Source organism: Mustela putorius, unplaced genomic scaffold (assembly GCF_011764305.1).
Source record: "Mustela putorius furo isolate JIRA1106 unplaced genomic scaffold, ASM1176430v1.1 tig00003870_pilon_pilon_pilon, whole genome shotgun sequence".
In the NCBI taxonomy this organism is placed as follows: Eukaryota; Metazoa; Chordata; class Mammalia; order Carnivora; family Mustelidae; genus Mustela; species Mustela putorius.
In genome coordinates, this window is record NW_025422022.1 from 9,283,228 (window position 1) to 9,298,459 (window position 15,232).

General features: G+C 39.8%; 1 protein-coding gene across 5 annotated transcripts in view; it reads left to right on the forward strand.

Moving 5' to 3' along the window:
- Positions 1 to 15,232, forward strand: part of HIVEP1 (HIVEP zinc finger 1) — a 143,998-nt gene that overhangs the window by 60,989 nt on the left and 67,777 nt on the right. For all 5 annotated transcript variants that reach the window (XM_004753716.3, XM_013056845.2, XM_045067023.1 and 2 more), the window contains exon 3: positions 14,592 to 14,645. In XM_004753716.3, coding sequence (XP_004753773.1) covers positions 14,592 to 14,645 — 54 coding nt within the window. The remainder of the gene's footprint in view (positions 1 to 14,591; positions 14,646 to 15,232) is intronic.

Sequence of the window (15,232 nt, forward strand, 5' to 3'; positions counted from 1 at the left end):
TTTAAAAATAATAATTTCAATCTAGTGTTTAAGATTTTGGTAGAATATGAAATAACTTATGGGTATTAAGATTCAGATTTGTATGAGTTCATTTCACAGGGATGACCTTGGGCCTCGGGGCAGTTTGAGATGAGTAAATGTTTTTGTCACATATTTTACTTGTGTATCTATTAGAAACCCTGTAATATACTGTTTTTATTTTTTGTTTTAATGGTCAGTTTGTCTTAAAGAATTGAAGAAAAGAGAAATACAGCCTTTATTTGTCCTGTCTCTCTTCCTACCTCTCTCTCTGCTGCTTTCTTATAAATCAGGAGTTTGCAGATTTTTTTTGGAAAAGGACCAGATAATAAATATTTTAGGCTTTGTAGCCTCATATATTCTCCATTACATATTTTTCTTGTCCTTTCCCCACTTTTTTTTTTTTTTAAACGTTTAAATTAGTGTACAGGCCTTACAAAACCTGGTTGTGGTCAGCATTTGACTTGTGAACCACAGTTTGCTGGCCCCTACTATAGAGACATATTTTTAATCTGTTACCATTCCCTGCAGCTTAAATAACCACTTTTTGCATTGCTTATGTAAGTAACAAATTTTCTCAACTTTTGTCTATCTGAAAATATCTTATTTGCTTTCATTTTTGATGGATAATTTTGCTAAACATAGTATTCTAATTTGATTTTTTTTTTTCTCTTCAGTACTTTACTATTTATTTGTTTAGTTGAGAGAGAGAATGACAGAGACAGCCAGGGGTTGGCGGGTGGAAAGCAGAGGGAGAGGGAGAATCCCAAGTAGGCTCCACATCTGGTGCCGCCCAGAATAGGGGCTTGATGTCCTGACCCTGAGATCACAACCTGAGATAAAATCAAGAGATAAATGCTTAACTGACTGAGTCACCCAGATGCCCCATCTCTTCAGCACTTTAAATATCTGTTGCCCCTCTCCCCACCCCCACCCCCGCCCCCTTATTCTGCAGTTGCACTAAGACATGCCTATGTGTTGTTCTCTTTGTGTTCATCCTACTTGGGGTTCACTGAGGTTTCTGGATCTGTAGGTTGATATTTTAGTCAAATTTGGGAACAATTCAGCTATTATTTCTTCACCTATTATTTCTTCCCAGTTTTCTCTCTTCCCCTTCTGAGACATTCGTTAAATATATGTTACATTACTTGATACTGTTCCCTGGGGTGTTGAAACTATGCTGTTTTTCACTTTTCCTCTGTCTGCTTCAGTTTAGATAATTTCTGTTGACTTGTCTTCAAGTTCACAATTTTTTTCTGCTATAGTATTTCATCTGCTCTTAATACCATCCAGTGAACTTTTTTTCAGATATTTCATTTTGTTGATATAATTTCCACTGTTTTTGAGTTTTTACATATGTTCTGAAATTCTGCTATTTATTCTTTACAAGATTAAATTAGTCACTGTAATAGTTACTTTAAATTTCTTGTCTGCTAATTACAATATCTTTGTTATCTGTAATTCTTTTTCCTGACTTACCTGTCTATAGCAGTGTCATGATTCACCTTCCTTATAATGTTTTGTTGTATAGAAAACAGTGTGGTTGATACATTCTGTCATCTTGATCTGAAGTTGAGTTTTTTTGAGTTTTGTACTAGCAGACAGTTAAGTTACTATCATATTTTCTGAAACTTGTGGAGGCTTTTCAGAGTAGGTCTCTTTGATTTGCCCTGAGTCCAGGATGTGATGTTAATCCCAAGGCATGGCCTTGGAAATATAAGGTGTTTACCTGGACCCTCTAATGTGACAGGAGATTCATTGTTCCCCATATTCATACTGATAGTTGCTGCTGTTACTTTGCTCAGTTCTTTCGTCTTGGCCTTGGGTTGCTTTCCCTTAGGTTCCTTGAGATCTTACCCTCCATACAAGCAGTTCAAGAAGCAGTCAGGGATTTGAGGGGCTTGTTCACAGATTCCAGACCCTTTTCTATGAGGCTCCCTCTGGGATTCTCCCCCCACACACACCCCTACCCCCCACCCCACACACACACACTCCAGCTGTTTGTAGCCTTTCCAAACTCTACCTCTGTCTCCTCAGCCCAGTGTGACTGGTACTGTTTGCTCCATCCATGCTCTTCTGGAATTGGTGATTGCCCCTTAGGAAATGGCCATTGAAAAGTAAAGCTTTTCAGTTTCCCTTCCAGTTTCTGCCTGCTTTTGGTCACTCTCTCATGTCTTCCTTTTATTTTTTGTTTGCCTTTTTAAAGCAAGAAATTTTTTGTTTTTTGTTAACTTAATATTTCATACATACTCTTAGTGTAGTAACAGGGGAGTTAGTCTCCTGTAAGCCACTCTGACATTACCAGAAGCCAGAAATCCTAAATGAGTAGATAAATGTTCTTGCTATCAGTGGAAGATCTTTATAATATTAGTAAGGTGATTATTCAAAGAATTAAGAGACTCTGGGAAGCCTTCCAAGTTGGCCTAGGGGAGAAATAAGATAGTCCTCTGATCCTTTTGGTTCATGAGTTTGGTGTCCCAGGTTGACCGACAGCTGGTTGTAGGTGAGCTGGTGAACTCACGGTGCAGTACTCTCCATTACACACTAACTATTGTGTAAGCAAAAGTTAGATGGGTTATGAGTTGGGCACATACTTTGAGAGTTTTACTTCGTGTCCTTTCTTTGTTTTGCAAGTGAGGTTATCACTTTTTACTATATATTATAAGTACTAATACATCAATAAATCTTCCTTGCTTAATGTATTTTCATCTCCACTAGAGCCTGGGCTCCAAAGGGAAGACACTGTATCTAGATAAAAGCTTTGCACAGGGTAGGTTCTAAGGATGAAATTAAATGTACTGTGCCAAGCACGATGCCTGATGTACTTAGGACAGTGATGAGTGATATTTTTTTTTTCTTTCTTATCTACTCTGCTCTGTAAAGAGTTATTAAATATAATGGAACTGGAAAACTAGGAAAAGAACAGATTATTTATTACAATTACCTGCTTACCCCCCCCTTTTTTCATGTGGCTACATAAGACTAGCTTGCGCTAGTAAGAGCTACATTGTTGAATTATTTGGGGAGAAATTTAACAACTGAAAAAATGAAAACATGTTTTTACACTGTGAAAATATAGCTTTGAATGCTCACTTAGGATGCAAAAGAATAGTAATAGTGTAGATTAGGCCCTTGTCAGTTCTTAACCTGGGTTTTGGGTCCCTGTAGTCCCTGAGACCATATGCAAATGTGTCTGTGTGTGTGGTGTGTGTGTGTGTGTCTGTGTGTGAAAAATAACCTGGAATCTGATGTGCCAGCAGGCTAACCGTAGTTATTAAAAGATACAGTGAAATATGTGTCTTTCTTATGTGGACCCTCTTCCTCAGGGGTGGCTGCAAACACCCCTGGCGCGCGCGCGCGTGCGCACACACACACACACACACACACACACACATTGGTTTAAATATTTGGACACAAATGGAAATCTACGGAATACATTGTTTTACTTCTTGGGTTTTGTTCTTGTCTTTCTATCTTTGCTTTCTCATCTTTAAGTTCTTATCTTCCCCCGCCATACCCAAAGGAGTTAAAAACACCAGGTAGTATATTCCCAGAAATTATTTTGTTTTCTTTTTGGTATCTTTTTCGGCCTTGGTATGTACAAGCCTGACTGCTAGTGGTAGTTCAGAAATGATTTAATTTCCTCTTGGTTCTGATTATTTCTGGGGGCAGTGACCTTTATTGAATGCCCCCAGGGTGCTGGGCCTGTAGAAACTTTGCCTTTTTACTTAACACTGTTACAGAGCATTTCTTGCTTATGATTATCATTTGAAGTATAATGCTGTAACACTACATTAATGATACTTTGGTGATCTTCTAGTTTTTTAGAAAACATCAGGCTTCTTTTGTTTCTTTTTTAATATTTTAAATATGGAAATTTTATTTATTTATTTATTTTAAAAGATTTTATTTATTTGTGAGAGTGTGAGAGAGAGCACAAGTAGGGGAAGGGGCAGAGGGAGAGGGAGAAGCACACTCTCCATTGAGCAGGGAACCTGACACAGGGCTCCGTTCCGGGACCCTGAGATCACGACCCGAGCCAGAAGCAGACACTTAACCGACTGACCCACCCAGGTGCCTCAGTGTCAGCATTTTTTGAGTGAATAATGTGTTTCAGGCCAGATAATCACATACTAATTTCTCTGTCTCTCCTTTTCACAAGAAAATAAAAGACAAAATCAGATAAAATTGCTTTAAATACAACCATGACAGGTGGCCATGCCAATGCATTAGGTGACCAGTGTGTTGTGTCTGCTAAATTTGTGGTAGGGGTACAAGTGGAAAAAAGTTCTTGTTTCTTTTTTCAATAGAATACAGTTAACCACTTAATGTCATACAGAGAGAAGCCTTTTCAGAGTCTCTTCAGCATGGCATACATGTTTTGGAGTCTTTCTATAGAGTTGAATCTTGCTGAAGGGATGCTGGATATCAACCACTAGACCAGGGCTTGAACCACTGCAGCCGTAACATCCAGACTCATGAGTGGGACCTTCCTGGACAGAAGGGGCCAACACAGTGGTGAGAAATCCAGTGACAGGTAGCTGGGAAGACCACATGGCATAGGTCTTCAGCAGGTATGTAGTAGGAAACCGAAATATCCAAGTATTCCTTACCTCAGACTGACATTTCATCCAGTCAGAATTCTAGAAGAAATGTAATTGTACTTCTTTGTCTGGTCTTGTGAGTCTCTAAGTACTCTTCTTCTACCCAAAGGGGGTTTGGGCAGTTATTTCTAATATCGATTTCCTTCTTCCCTCACATTACTAATCTTCATCCTTCCCCCAACCCTTTTCCCCACTTCTTAGAGCATATTGATTGATTTGTATCTGCAGTAACTGGAGATCGCTGGATGGGAACCAGTGGAACCAGAAATCTGAACTGTCAAACCGTCATTTACCCCAGCTCATAGTTGAGTTACCACAGTTCCGGGCGTACTGTGAGCATGAACTGTTTCCTGTTGAGGAGAAGAGTGGTGTGTGGCCTTCCAGTGAGGGTTAAGGAGGCTGTTCCAAGGACAGCCCCCAGGCACACAGAAGGTGGGCAACCTGCCTTCCCTCAGATACAGCTCACCGTGCTTCGTTTCTATTCCCTAGATCATAGCAACACCCTGCATTTAAGTCCTTCATTTTGTTTTGTCTGTCTTTCTTTCTTTCTTTAGTTCTTTCCTTCTTTCTTTAATAAGAAGCCTTTAAAAAAATGACAGGGAAAACTGTGTGTGTATTTGCTGGCTAGAGGTGAGGCAGCTGGCCAGAAGAGTTCTCTTCAGACTCCGAGATCCTCACCTTTTGGGTCTTTCTCAACCATCTCTACTATTACAGGCTGACCCCTGAATTGGTGTGGTGTGTGTGTGTGTGTGTGTGTGTGTGTGTCTGCATGCGTGTATGGGCATGTGCACACATATGTACATGTGTGAATCCATTACTGGGCTAGTAACTCAAGTTCGGTGGAACCTGGCATTTAGCCTCTCAGGATGAGAACGCTCTGTCTTCCTAATCCTTTCTCTCCCCATCATAGTTACCATGACTACCTGCTCCCATTCACAGCGTTAGAAATCATCAAGTGGGAAGAGGAAACCAGTGTTGTCATACTCTAATAATAATATCTGAACCAAAATGGGCCACGTATTTTAATGTGAGTGTTAGAAAACTGTCTTGATCCATGTCAATTTTTAGCATCTTTACACAGGAGCTTATTAAGTTTAAATAGTTTTTGTATTTTCAAACATACAGTTTTCAGCTGGAGATTTGTTTTCTAGTTTAGGGCTCATGTTGATAATAAATAGTCGATCTGTCTGTGATGTAATGCTTGTTAAGAACGTCTGGCTTGACTTGGCATGTTAGCTGTGTACTTGAATCGGACATCCCTAGCCATGGAACATCCCTGGAGCTCTCCCTTCCTTATCTTCCCGGTGTCCGTCCACCAATAGCAGCCCCTGTGATAAGGCAGATGCTGTTGCTGTCCCTGTCCCTGTTACTTGATAAAAAGTGGCTCCAAGGAGCCAGCTGATAAGACTTTCCCCCTAACTCCTTGGGTTTTACACAACTTTGAATCTTGACCTGATAATATCTGTAATTTAGAGAACATTGATTTTCAGGTTTGTCTGCCTATTAGAATCACCTGGGGAACTTCTAGTGCTGATTTGATTGATAGGGGCTGCAGTCTTCCTACCCAGATTTTTAAATGACTGCAGTAATAAAGCAGCCACAAGCTGGAGTTCGGGTCTCTTCGGTGACATAGAAACGAGCCAGGAGGCTGACCTCAGGGGACTCCACCTTGGTCCACATTGCTGTGGCAGCCACCTAAAGAAGGAGCTTTTCATCAAACTTGACCTTCTTGGCTGGACTTCTCATGGGTTCTGAAACCCTGTGAGGTTTAGGAAAGAGACTTTGGGAATTTGCTTTGCTTTTTTACTTCTTGGGAAATGTATGCTCAACTCTGAAAACCGGAGGACTTCCTAGCCCCCTCTAGGGGTAATAAGTTATAATTACCCCACTATTCAAAGATTTTGCACACAGCGGGCTAACACAGTTCCCAGCTCTGTTGATGAAGACTATGGAACTCTACAAAGTGGAACCGATGATATGTTATTAAGGACAAAAAAGTAATTTAAAAGCCTTACCTGGTTCAGTGGGAACATATTCACTGTTTGATTAAATTTTGTTATTTCCATGGTCAGTTTTGATATCCAGACAATCCTCTTATAGAAGAAACATTGCATTTAGTTGATCCATATCTTTTTAATGGAGCTTTTACTTTCCTCTCTGAACTCTTTCTTTTCCTCAGTGTCACAATGGAAACATGCTTTCTGAGAAGGGTAAAGGAACAATTTTGCAAAGTCTATAAAGGTATACATTTATGTATACGTAAAAGTATAACAGGGCTAGGCATTTCACAGTTGGAGTTTTCTTATGGTAGATTTTGTTCCTAATCTTTGCTGTTCCATGACTCATTACCGTACTAGATGAACAGATTGTTCGTGTCCAGCTAGCCTTTCTCTCTGCCCTACTTTACGTGCGGCCAAACTCTGGATCTTTTTTCAAACCCATGAACCTCATTTCAGAAATCGATCACAACCAGCCAGATTTGCTGGTCTCAGACTCTCAGCTTCTGTTCTCTGGCTTTCTGTTCTGACTTCTCCTTGATCGGTTCCTTCCTTGCCACTGCCCACCAAACCACGACCCATCTTGTATATTTGGCTGATCAGATGACCCTCCTCTAGTATCTTCATCTCACTGAACTCTTTGTCTTTCCCCCCTGGAAAAGTCCAAATTTAGCATTCGTTCTCCGTTTCTTCATCCAGGTTGCCAGACTTTGTTAGGATAAACAGTACATGGGAGCCATGCAATACCCAAGGGTTTCCACCTCACAGATACCTAGTCGCTGTTCATCAGTGCTTTCACTTGTCCTTAAAATTGGTCAGCTCTTCCGTTCTCATCAGTAATTTGTCTCGCCTTAGCCAGTCTTGAAGACCCCTTATAGCAACCCCTGCTTCTTTTCCTTTGTAGACAATCATGCCTCTTTTCTCAGTAAAACTGAGGCAGTTGGATATGTATTCCCTCAAACTCATCCTTCCCATCAGTAGACTTTTCACCTGATTTAGCCTCTCTGAAAAGCCCAACGAACAACCTTCCCTTGACCCTGTGTTTCTCAGTGGCTCCCCAGTTCCCTCTCCTCTTCTCCACTGAATCTTTGGAAAGACACTTCTGCTCTGTTCTCTCCTTACCTTCCGTCCCATCGCTGTCTCAGCCCCTGCCCTCCGCCTTCCCCCTCCCACTGCGTGCTTTGCGAAGCATCACTAGGACCTCCTAATGGCTCAATCCAGTGGAAGCTTTTTCAGTCTTTACAGAGTGCATCATCTACAGATACGATAGTAAAACACTGTTCTGGTGACCTCTGGGACCAAAGTTATTTCTAGGTCTCATTTTTTCAGCCATTCCTTTTTCTCCCCCCTTTGCCTCTTTCTTGGGTTTCCTTTACCTCCTCCTTAACTGTTGGGGCTGCCTCATCCCACCACTGGTTCTTAACTGGAAGGAAGGCGGCCCATTAAATCCCCTTGTCAAAGCTCTTAATATCTATATAATCTGGGGCCACCATTTCTGTAGTTACTGGTTCAGTAGGCCCTCCTTCCAGAAACCTAAAATACAATGGTTTTATAATATTCTGTTATACGGAGGTACCATAATTTACTTATTTCTCAAGAATTCACCCAGCAGATACTTATTGAACACCTACTTTTGCCAGATCCTGTAAATAATTTAGGTTTATTTTTCCCCTAGTATGAAAAGCACAGTGATGAATGGCCTTTGCTCCACTCCTTCTATGGTCTTAGTCTAAATTTATAGTATTTTAATCACTGTATTAAGGATGAGCTGGTTTCTAAAGAGCCTACTACCTGTAGCCCAGACACTTCATCGACTAGTTACGTTTTTGCTTCCGCCAACTCCATGGTATGCTTTTAACTGCTAGGTATGTAGGAAGGTAGTTTGCAATCCCTGTATCCCTAGACCTGTGCTCTCCAGGTTTGCTCCCAAACTACTCTGAGCTCCTGACACATTGTCTGGTTTTCTTCTTTGCCTTTCCAACCTCCTCCTGCTCTCCAACCTGTGTCCTCCTCTTCTCTCTGTGGTGGGATCGCTCATCTTCTGTTTGTGTTCAGCTTGTGTATCTCTTCCATGGACGTGTTTCAGGAACCTTCTGTTGCCGGAACAGCCACGCTTCCCCACTCTGTGTTCTCCAGGCCCCCATAGCTGTAGTCACACCATCACAGCGCAGCACATGCAAGAACTGCTGGTTTACCCCTGAAGGTTCCTGCACGTGGGATCGCTCACCTTTGTGTATCCTCACACTCGAACATGGGAGCTAATGCATATGTTCCCAACTGAATGAACCCTGTGCATTAATGTTTTAGAAATGATCCCAGAAAACCTCGCGGTAATGAATGCTGCTCTGGGGGTGAGAGCACTGTGCTAGGGTGCAGATCAGAGGTGGGGGACCGGGTCCGGGAAGGCTTTCTCAAGAAAGTGATAATGTTATTAGTGGCCAATTTCTTTGTTCTGGGGTGTTTGTTGAAATAATGCTTGGTTAATATGGGGAAGTCTATCCTATTTCTATTTATTGTTGAGGGTTTTTTGTTTTTGTTTTGTTTTGTTCTTACTACACTAATAGTAGATGTGATTTAGGGGCGCCTGGGTGGCTCAGTTGGTTAAGTGTCTGCCTTCGGCTCAGGTCACGATCTCAAGATTGTGAGATTGAGCCCTACATTGGGCTCTGTGCTGAGTGTGGAACCTGGTTGGGATTCTCCCTCCTACTTCCCCTGATTCCTCTCTCTCTAAATACATACATATTTACATACATACATACCTACATACATACATAAAATAAGGTAATTCTATGTTATTCTCTGATAACTGTCTTAATTTCATCCATGGTTGTTACTCCAGTGGCATTTTCTTCTTCCTGGATCAAGTTGAGTAATTTTGCTTTCTGGAACTTTTTACTAGTTAATCAGAATTTTCAAATTCATTAGCACAGAGGGTTTTTTTTTTTTTTTCTTCCCCTATTTACTTCAGGCAGTATTTTCCAATTTTGAAATATTACTAGTCTGGATTTTCATTTTCAGCATTATTGTACAGTGCCATCTGCCTGGAAGACAGAGGTCCAGAGGTACAAAGACGTATGCACATAAACATAGGCTTACTTAGCTGAGTTGGTAGTGAACACTGGGATAATTTTCATTTAAAAGAGCACGTATAAATGGTTATGGGTATCGGGTGCGTTTTTAACATTACGTCATTGTCATATATTTAGTCTTACCGAAATAGCTCTAGCAGCAAACAGTAAGAGTAAGGAGCTTGTACTGATGGGTAATGAGGGGACGTAGGAGTTATGCTTATTTAGTAGTAAAAATAGTACAGTCACATATGGTGATCCTTTTTCAATCAGATGGTATCTCTTTCAGTAAATAGAGGTGCCTTTTACAGTTCATTAGGATATATTTCATACAATTTTACTATTAGCCTTTTGGCTTTGTGCTGTTAGGGCCCAGTGAAGAGGGAGAGTATGGTGTTAGAGCAGGGGTGACAGGTGCCGATCCGAAAAGCAGGACGAGCTGGTAAAATTAAGGTAGAAATCACTTGTCATTGACCAAATGGAGTAATAAATAGTTGATTCAAGTGTTTTCAGGGTACCCATATGGCTTCACACATGTTGAAATAATTTGTAACGTTAAAGAGGATAAAATGCTGGGTTCTTAAGTGGAACCACCCAATGCCAGTTTTAAATCTGTGTACAGGTATGCCTTCTCCTCCCTTTCAGAGTGCACCGGTGCTTCCGTGTCTCAGCGCGGTATTGTTAGCGTTGATCCAGTCAGTAAGTCATGCTGTCATTAGTAACCAGTGACCATGAGCTGTGTCGCTACAGAGACCCACAGTTCCACATGCAAGGTTTCATGGTGGCACAGAGAGGGAGCAACAGGCTTGTGAATGAGGGTGTTTAAAGAAGGTTTCCCGGAAGAGGTGAATCTTGAAAGGACACCACCAGAAGGGACAGGAGAAGGGATCTGATGGAGCCTGCAGTAGGTGCTGCTGAAGCAGGAAAGAAAGCTGGAGTGGGAGTGGGAGGAAGGCAGAGGGGGACCTCTTTAGCCACACAGTGGAATTCAGACTTCCTGTTTACCTTGAAATTGACATTCAAATGATCACTGAAAGGATAGAGGAACCTGTGAGCCCCTGTAGGAAAGCCATTCTGTTTTGTTTGTTTTGCTTTCCTGTCTCTAGTTCCTCCTGTTGTACCTGACACAGGGTAGACATTCAGCATGGTAAAAACACAGCTTTGGTTGAATCAAATCCTAAGGACTCCGTGGGTTGGTCCCCAGAGCTGTGCTGTCTTACAGGCATCCTGAGGCTCCTTAGTGGTGTGGAGGGAGGCCCCCGCACTTCACCATAGGATAGACATGGCCAGACGGCAGGAACTCAACCATGAACCTGTCTTTGAAGAGTGCTTTATGGTTATAAATGATTTGTTTTTATCATTCAGTCTTCTTCCCAGAGCCCTTTAAAAGAAAGTTTGTTTCTAAGGCTCTAGAACTTGGGTTTTTTTTTTTTTTCTTTTTTCTTTTCTGTTTTTGCTCAGTGTTTTCAGGTTATATTTCATAAAGAGATTTTTTTTTCTTTAACTATTTATGAGGATGACAGAAACAATATTTTTGTATCATTTTCTTGTACAACCAAAAATATTTATTTATTTTTTACAAACAAAAGTTTAAAAATACGTAAGCTCTTATACAAGCTCGTTTGTAGTCTTTGCCATTAACAAACAGTTTCTGTGCTTTATTGGAGAAGAAAATCCATAAAATGTTGTAAATTTTTAATAGTTGCAGAACCAAAATATGACTTACACGATTGGTACCCCTGCCCCTCTCCTGGCCTCTTACTATTTCAGCCACAGGCCTCTCTGGAACTTAGGAAAAATTATGGATCTATTCGTGTTGCCTTTTCCAGGTGACAGCTCCTCAAAGTACATTTAGTAAAAGTTGAATTAATTAGAATTGCATCTTAAATCCAGCAAGAACTCATTACATAAGAACGCGCGCCTCACTTTGCATTTACCAACATGGTGTGGGTCTGTTTTTATCCTTAAACAATAGCAACAGAGAAACTACAATTTATTTCTGAATGTGTAGTTTTCTGTGAGATTGTTAGCTCAGATAATAGTGACACTGGAGAAGGGGGTGACAAAGATGGCTCCGAATCGGAGATCCCATTCTAAACAACACCCCCAGCCCCCCAAGTCAAGGCTTACAATAAGGAGACCATATATTATTGCCGGGAAGTGTTAGTCTTAGTAAAAGGAAAAGGGTAAAAAAATAAAAGGTAAAAAAGATGTGTAGGGAACTGCTGCTTATATCTGGTTCAGAATCTTACAGTGGGTTGTGAAATCAATGTAGCTGGCTGGGCAAGGCAGCATTTTTCATTTTTAATAGGAAAAGATAGAGGATGGAGTGTGGGTAAGTTTGTTTCTGAATTACGTATACACATAATAGTGTGCATGTGCAGTTGGTGGGGATGTAAAAATATATTTATTGCTCTGAGTCATAGTGCAAAAATATGATAAATGTTGCTTTAAGTATCAGTAAATTACCTTGTCTGAACCAATTAAGTATGTACAATGTATGACCACTTTCTCTGTGATTTTGGAATGTCTCTGAAACATCCTGTTTTACCAGGAGAATCATAAAGCATAAGTTAAATATAAACAGGATTTCTTTCTAAAAATCGAAGCAAACGCTTTGAAAATTGGCCGTTAGACGCCCTCTACATGAAAATTGTATTTACCTATTGAACTGGAGCCTTAGGTAAAAGCATGTAAGTAAGTGCTTATCCCTAACATAGTAGATGTCCTACATCTGCTGATTTAGGCACTATTATTGTGAAGAGAAAAAGGCAACTCGATTGAAAATTTAACAACAAAGAGCAGTGTTTTGTGATCACATGTAAATTGAGGTCATTTCTGTAAGAATTTGTTAGGTTACCGTATGAACAGCAGGTGACCAAACCGCCCTATACTGAATAGCAGCTGTTCTTTAAATATGTGTTAGATCATGAGTTTTTGTTGCTTTGAGCCACAGTCAATTCTATTAATAAACAGTTGTTTTATTGTAAAATGCCAAATTATGTGTGCATAAACTCTTAAACACAGTCATTACTACTGTGAACATATAGACTATATATGTATATATTATTTATGGTTCTTGAGTTTGGATGTACTGCTGGCACAGAACTAACAGTGTTTTTTCCTTTTAATGTTTCTCAAGGACTATATATTTAAATTATATGATTTGTGTCTTTATATTTTTGAAGGTCTACAGTGTACTTTAGTGTATTTTATTTAAGTGGCCCTTGCCCTTTTGTTATTTATATGAACATAGATTTCATCCTTGCATTTGGTATTTTTCTCTTTGAAGTAAAATTACTGTGGAGGCATGATCCACTTCCTACATTTAATAAGAGGTTTCTGTTTTTTTTTTTTTTTGCGGGTAGGGAGGACGTTTAAGGGCGGTTTCCAAATTCACCTGTCATTTCATGAGAAATAATTGGAATTTATACATAAGAAAAATTTTATTTTTTCTACGGGTTACCTCTACTCCTCATACGTCTCATTCTGGATCCGATAATTGGCAGCAAAGAAATAGGACATTGCTGTGGGGATACCTTTGTCAGGATAAAAATGTAGTTATTTTTGATCAATGCTGATAGTCAGTGTCTAATATTTCAAACTAGCTTGTCTCCTTTATTCTGCTGCTCCCACTCTGCCTTTATTTTGTAGGCTGGGTGGATCAATAAGCAATTAAAAGAAGTTTGGTCAGTAAATTGGAGGTTCTCTGAGTTTCTGGCTTTCCCCACAAGCTGGACGGGAGAAGCAGCAGGTGGACTGGAGTTCAGGGGACCTGTGGTGGGATCTGCGTCTTTTATTTGTTTGGAAAAGATGCATTTCGGAGGCTCATCTGTGGCCAGCGGTGGCAGCATTGGAGACCATTCTGGGGGCAATGGTGAATGCCCAAAGGCATAAATGATGGAAGTACCAATATTTTGAAAGCTTTTAAGTGATACTTCTGTGAACTAACTATAATAATATGTAATGATTGTTTGTGTATTCATTTCAGTGCAAAATAGTTCCCCGGGAATTTTGTAGCTTCTCCCATGATCACAAGCCCTTCGACTACCCTGTGTTAAGCTTGAAACTGGTTATTGTCATAATCATCAAATAAGTGCATCCTTATAAACGGTAAATTAATTGTTAACCAAGGTAGAACACATGCTTTTTTTGCAAAAGCCAGTGGTGCTCCGATCCTCAGATCCAAGACCTGTCGGCTCAGGGCCGCACGTGCCTCCCTCTCCTGTCGGCACCTGGGGCAGCCTCCCAGGGCCTTGTTAGGTGTTACTTCTGGGTTATACCTGCTCCTTCAAAACAAACAGTTCTGTGGTCATTACTTTGATACAGGATATCTTCAATGCAGTATGCTACCCTCCCCCTTCATAAATGACTCTCCTGTTACCAAGGCTTGGCAGGACAGGTGGCTATTAATTAAAGCTCCTCATTTCATGTATTTCCTGGTTCTTCCATGTTTGGCATAGGTCTCAGGCCATCTACGAACTTGGATTAGACTTGTTTCTAAGCTGGGGGCGTTTGTTATATCTCTCTAATAAAATCCTTCTTGGGCAATTGTATATCTTCAATAAGGAAAGTTTTATTTTTAGGTGCTTTTCTTAGGGACCTAGACATTTTTTAAAATATAGTTCAGTATTTGAAATGTACTCATTATTTGCATTATGGAAACATTAACTAATTGGAAGTGGTCCTTGTGACCAAGATATGATTGAAGGGAGAAATTCAATTTTAAAATAAGGGAATATATCATTATTTTGACAGTTTAAGTGCATTTATTTCGCAAATAATTCATTCAGTAAGTATTTATTACTATGTATCAGATACCATCTATAAGTAATATGTTTGTTTTTCTGTATTTTTATTTGTATATGATGAATTGATTTGTAAAATTTCTTTCTTTTTCTTAGACAAAATTGAAGAAGCACAAAAAGAACTTAATGGGGCAGAAGTGTCAAAAAAAGGTAAATTGAACTCAACCGCATATAGACTGTATTCTTAAGTGATTCCTATATAGCTACCTTATAATCACAGCCTTACTCATTGTAAACATATCACAAAATTAAAAATCACCTTAGACTAATTGATGTCTAGAAGTATATGGACTCTGCTTTATGAAATGCTTTAGCTACGTATCATATTCTGTAACTGTTTCCCAGGTATTTATACATTGCTGGTGGGATTGTGGAAGATTGTTGCAGGTCTTTCAAAAGTCCTGTTTATGAGACCATCCCATAGCAATAAAAGTACAAATACACTGTCTAATGATGGCTGTTTACATATATATATGTGCCTACGTGTGTTCTTGTGATGCAGTATTTTTTCATAAGGACAAAAGCCCGAGACAAATAAAATAATTGGAATGCTAGTCAGTGAGAAAATAGTTGAATAAATTATAATACATTCATATTTGGGGATATATTATATACTTTTTAAAGAAATGTTAATTATTTCAATTGATGGTGATGATTTATTGCTGTATGAGGAAAGTGAAACTGCACTGTAGCTTGTAAAAATCTCAATTTTTTTGTTCAGTCAAATGATGAAGACA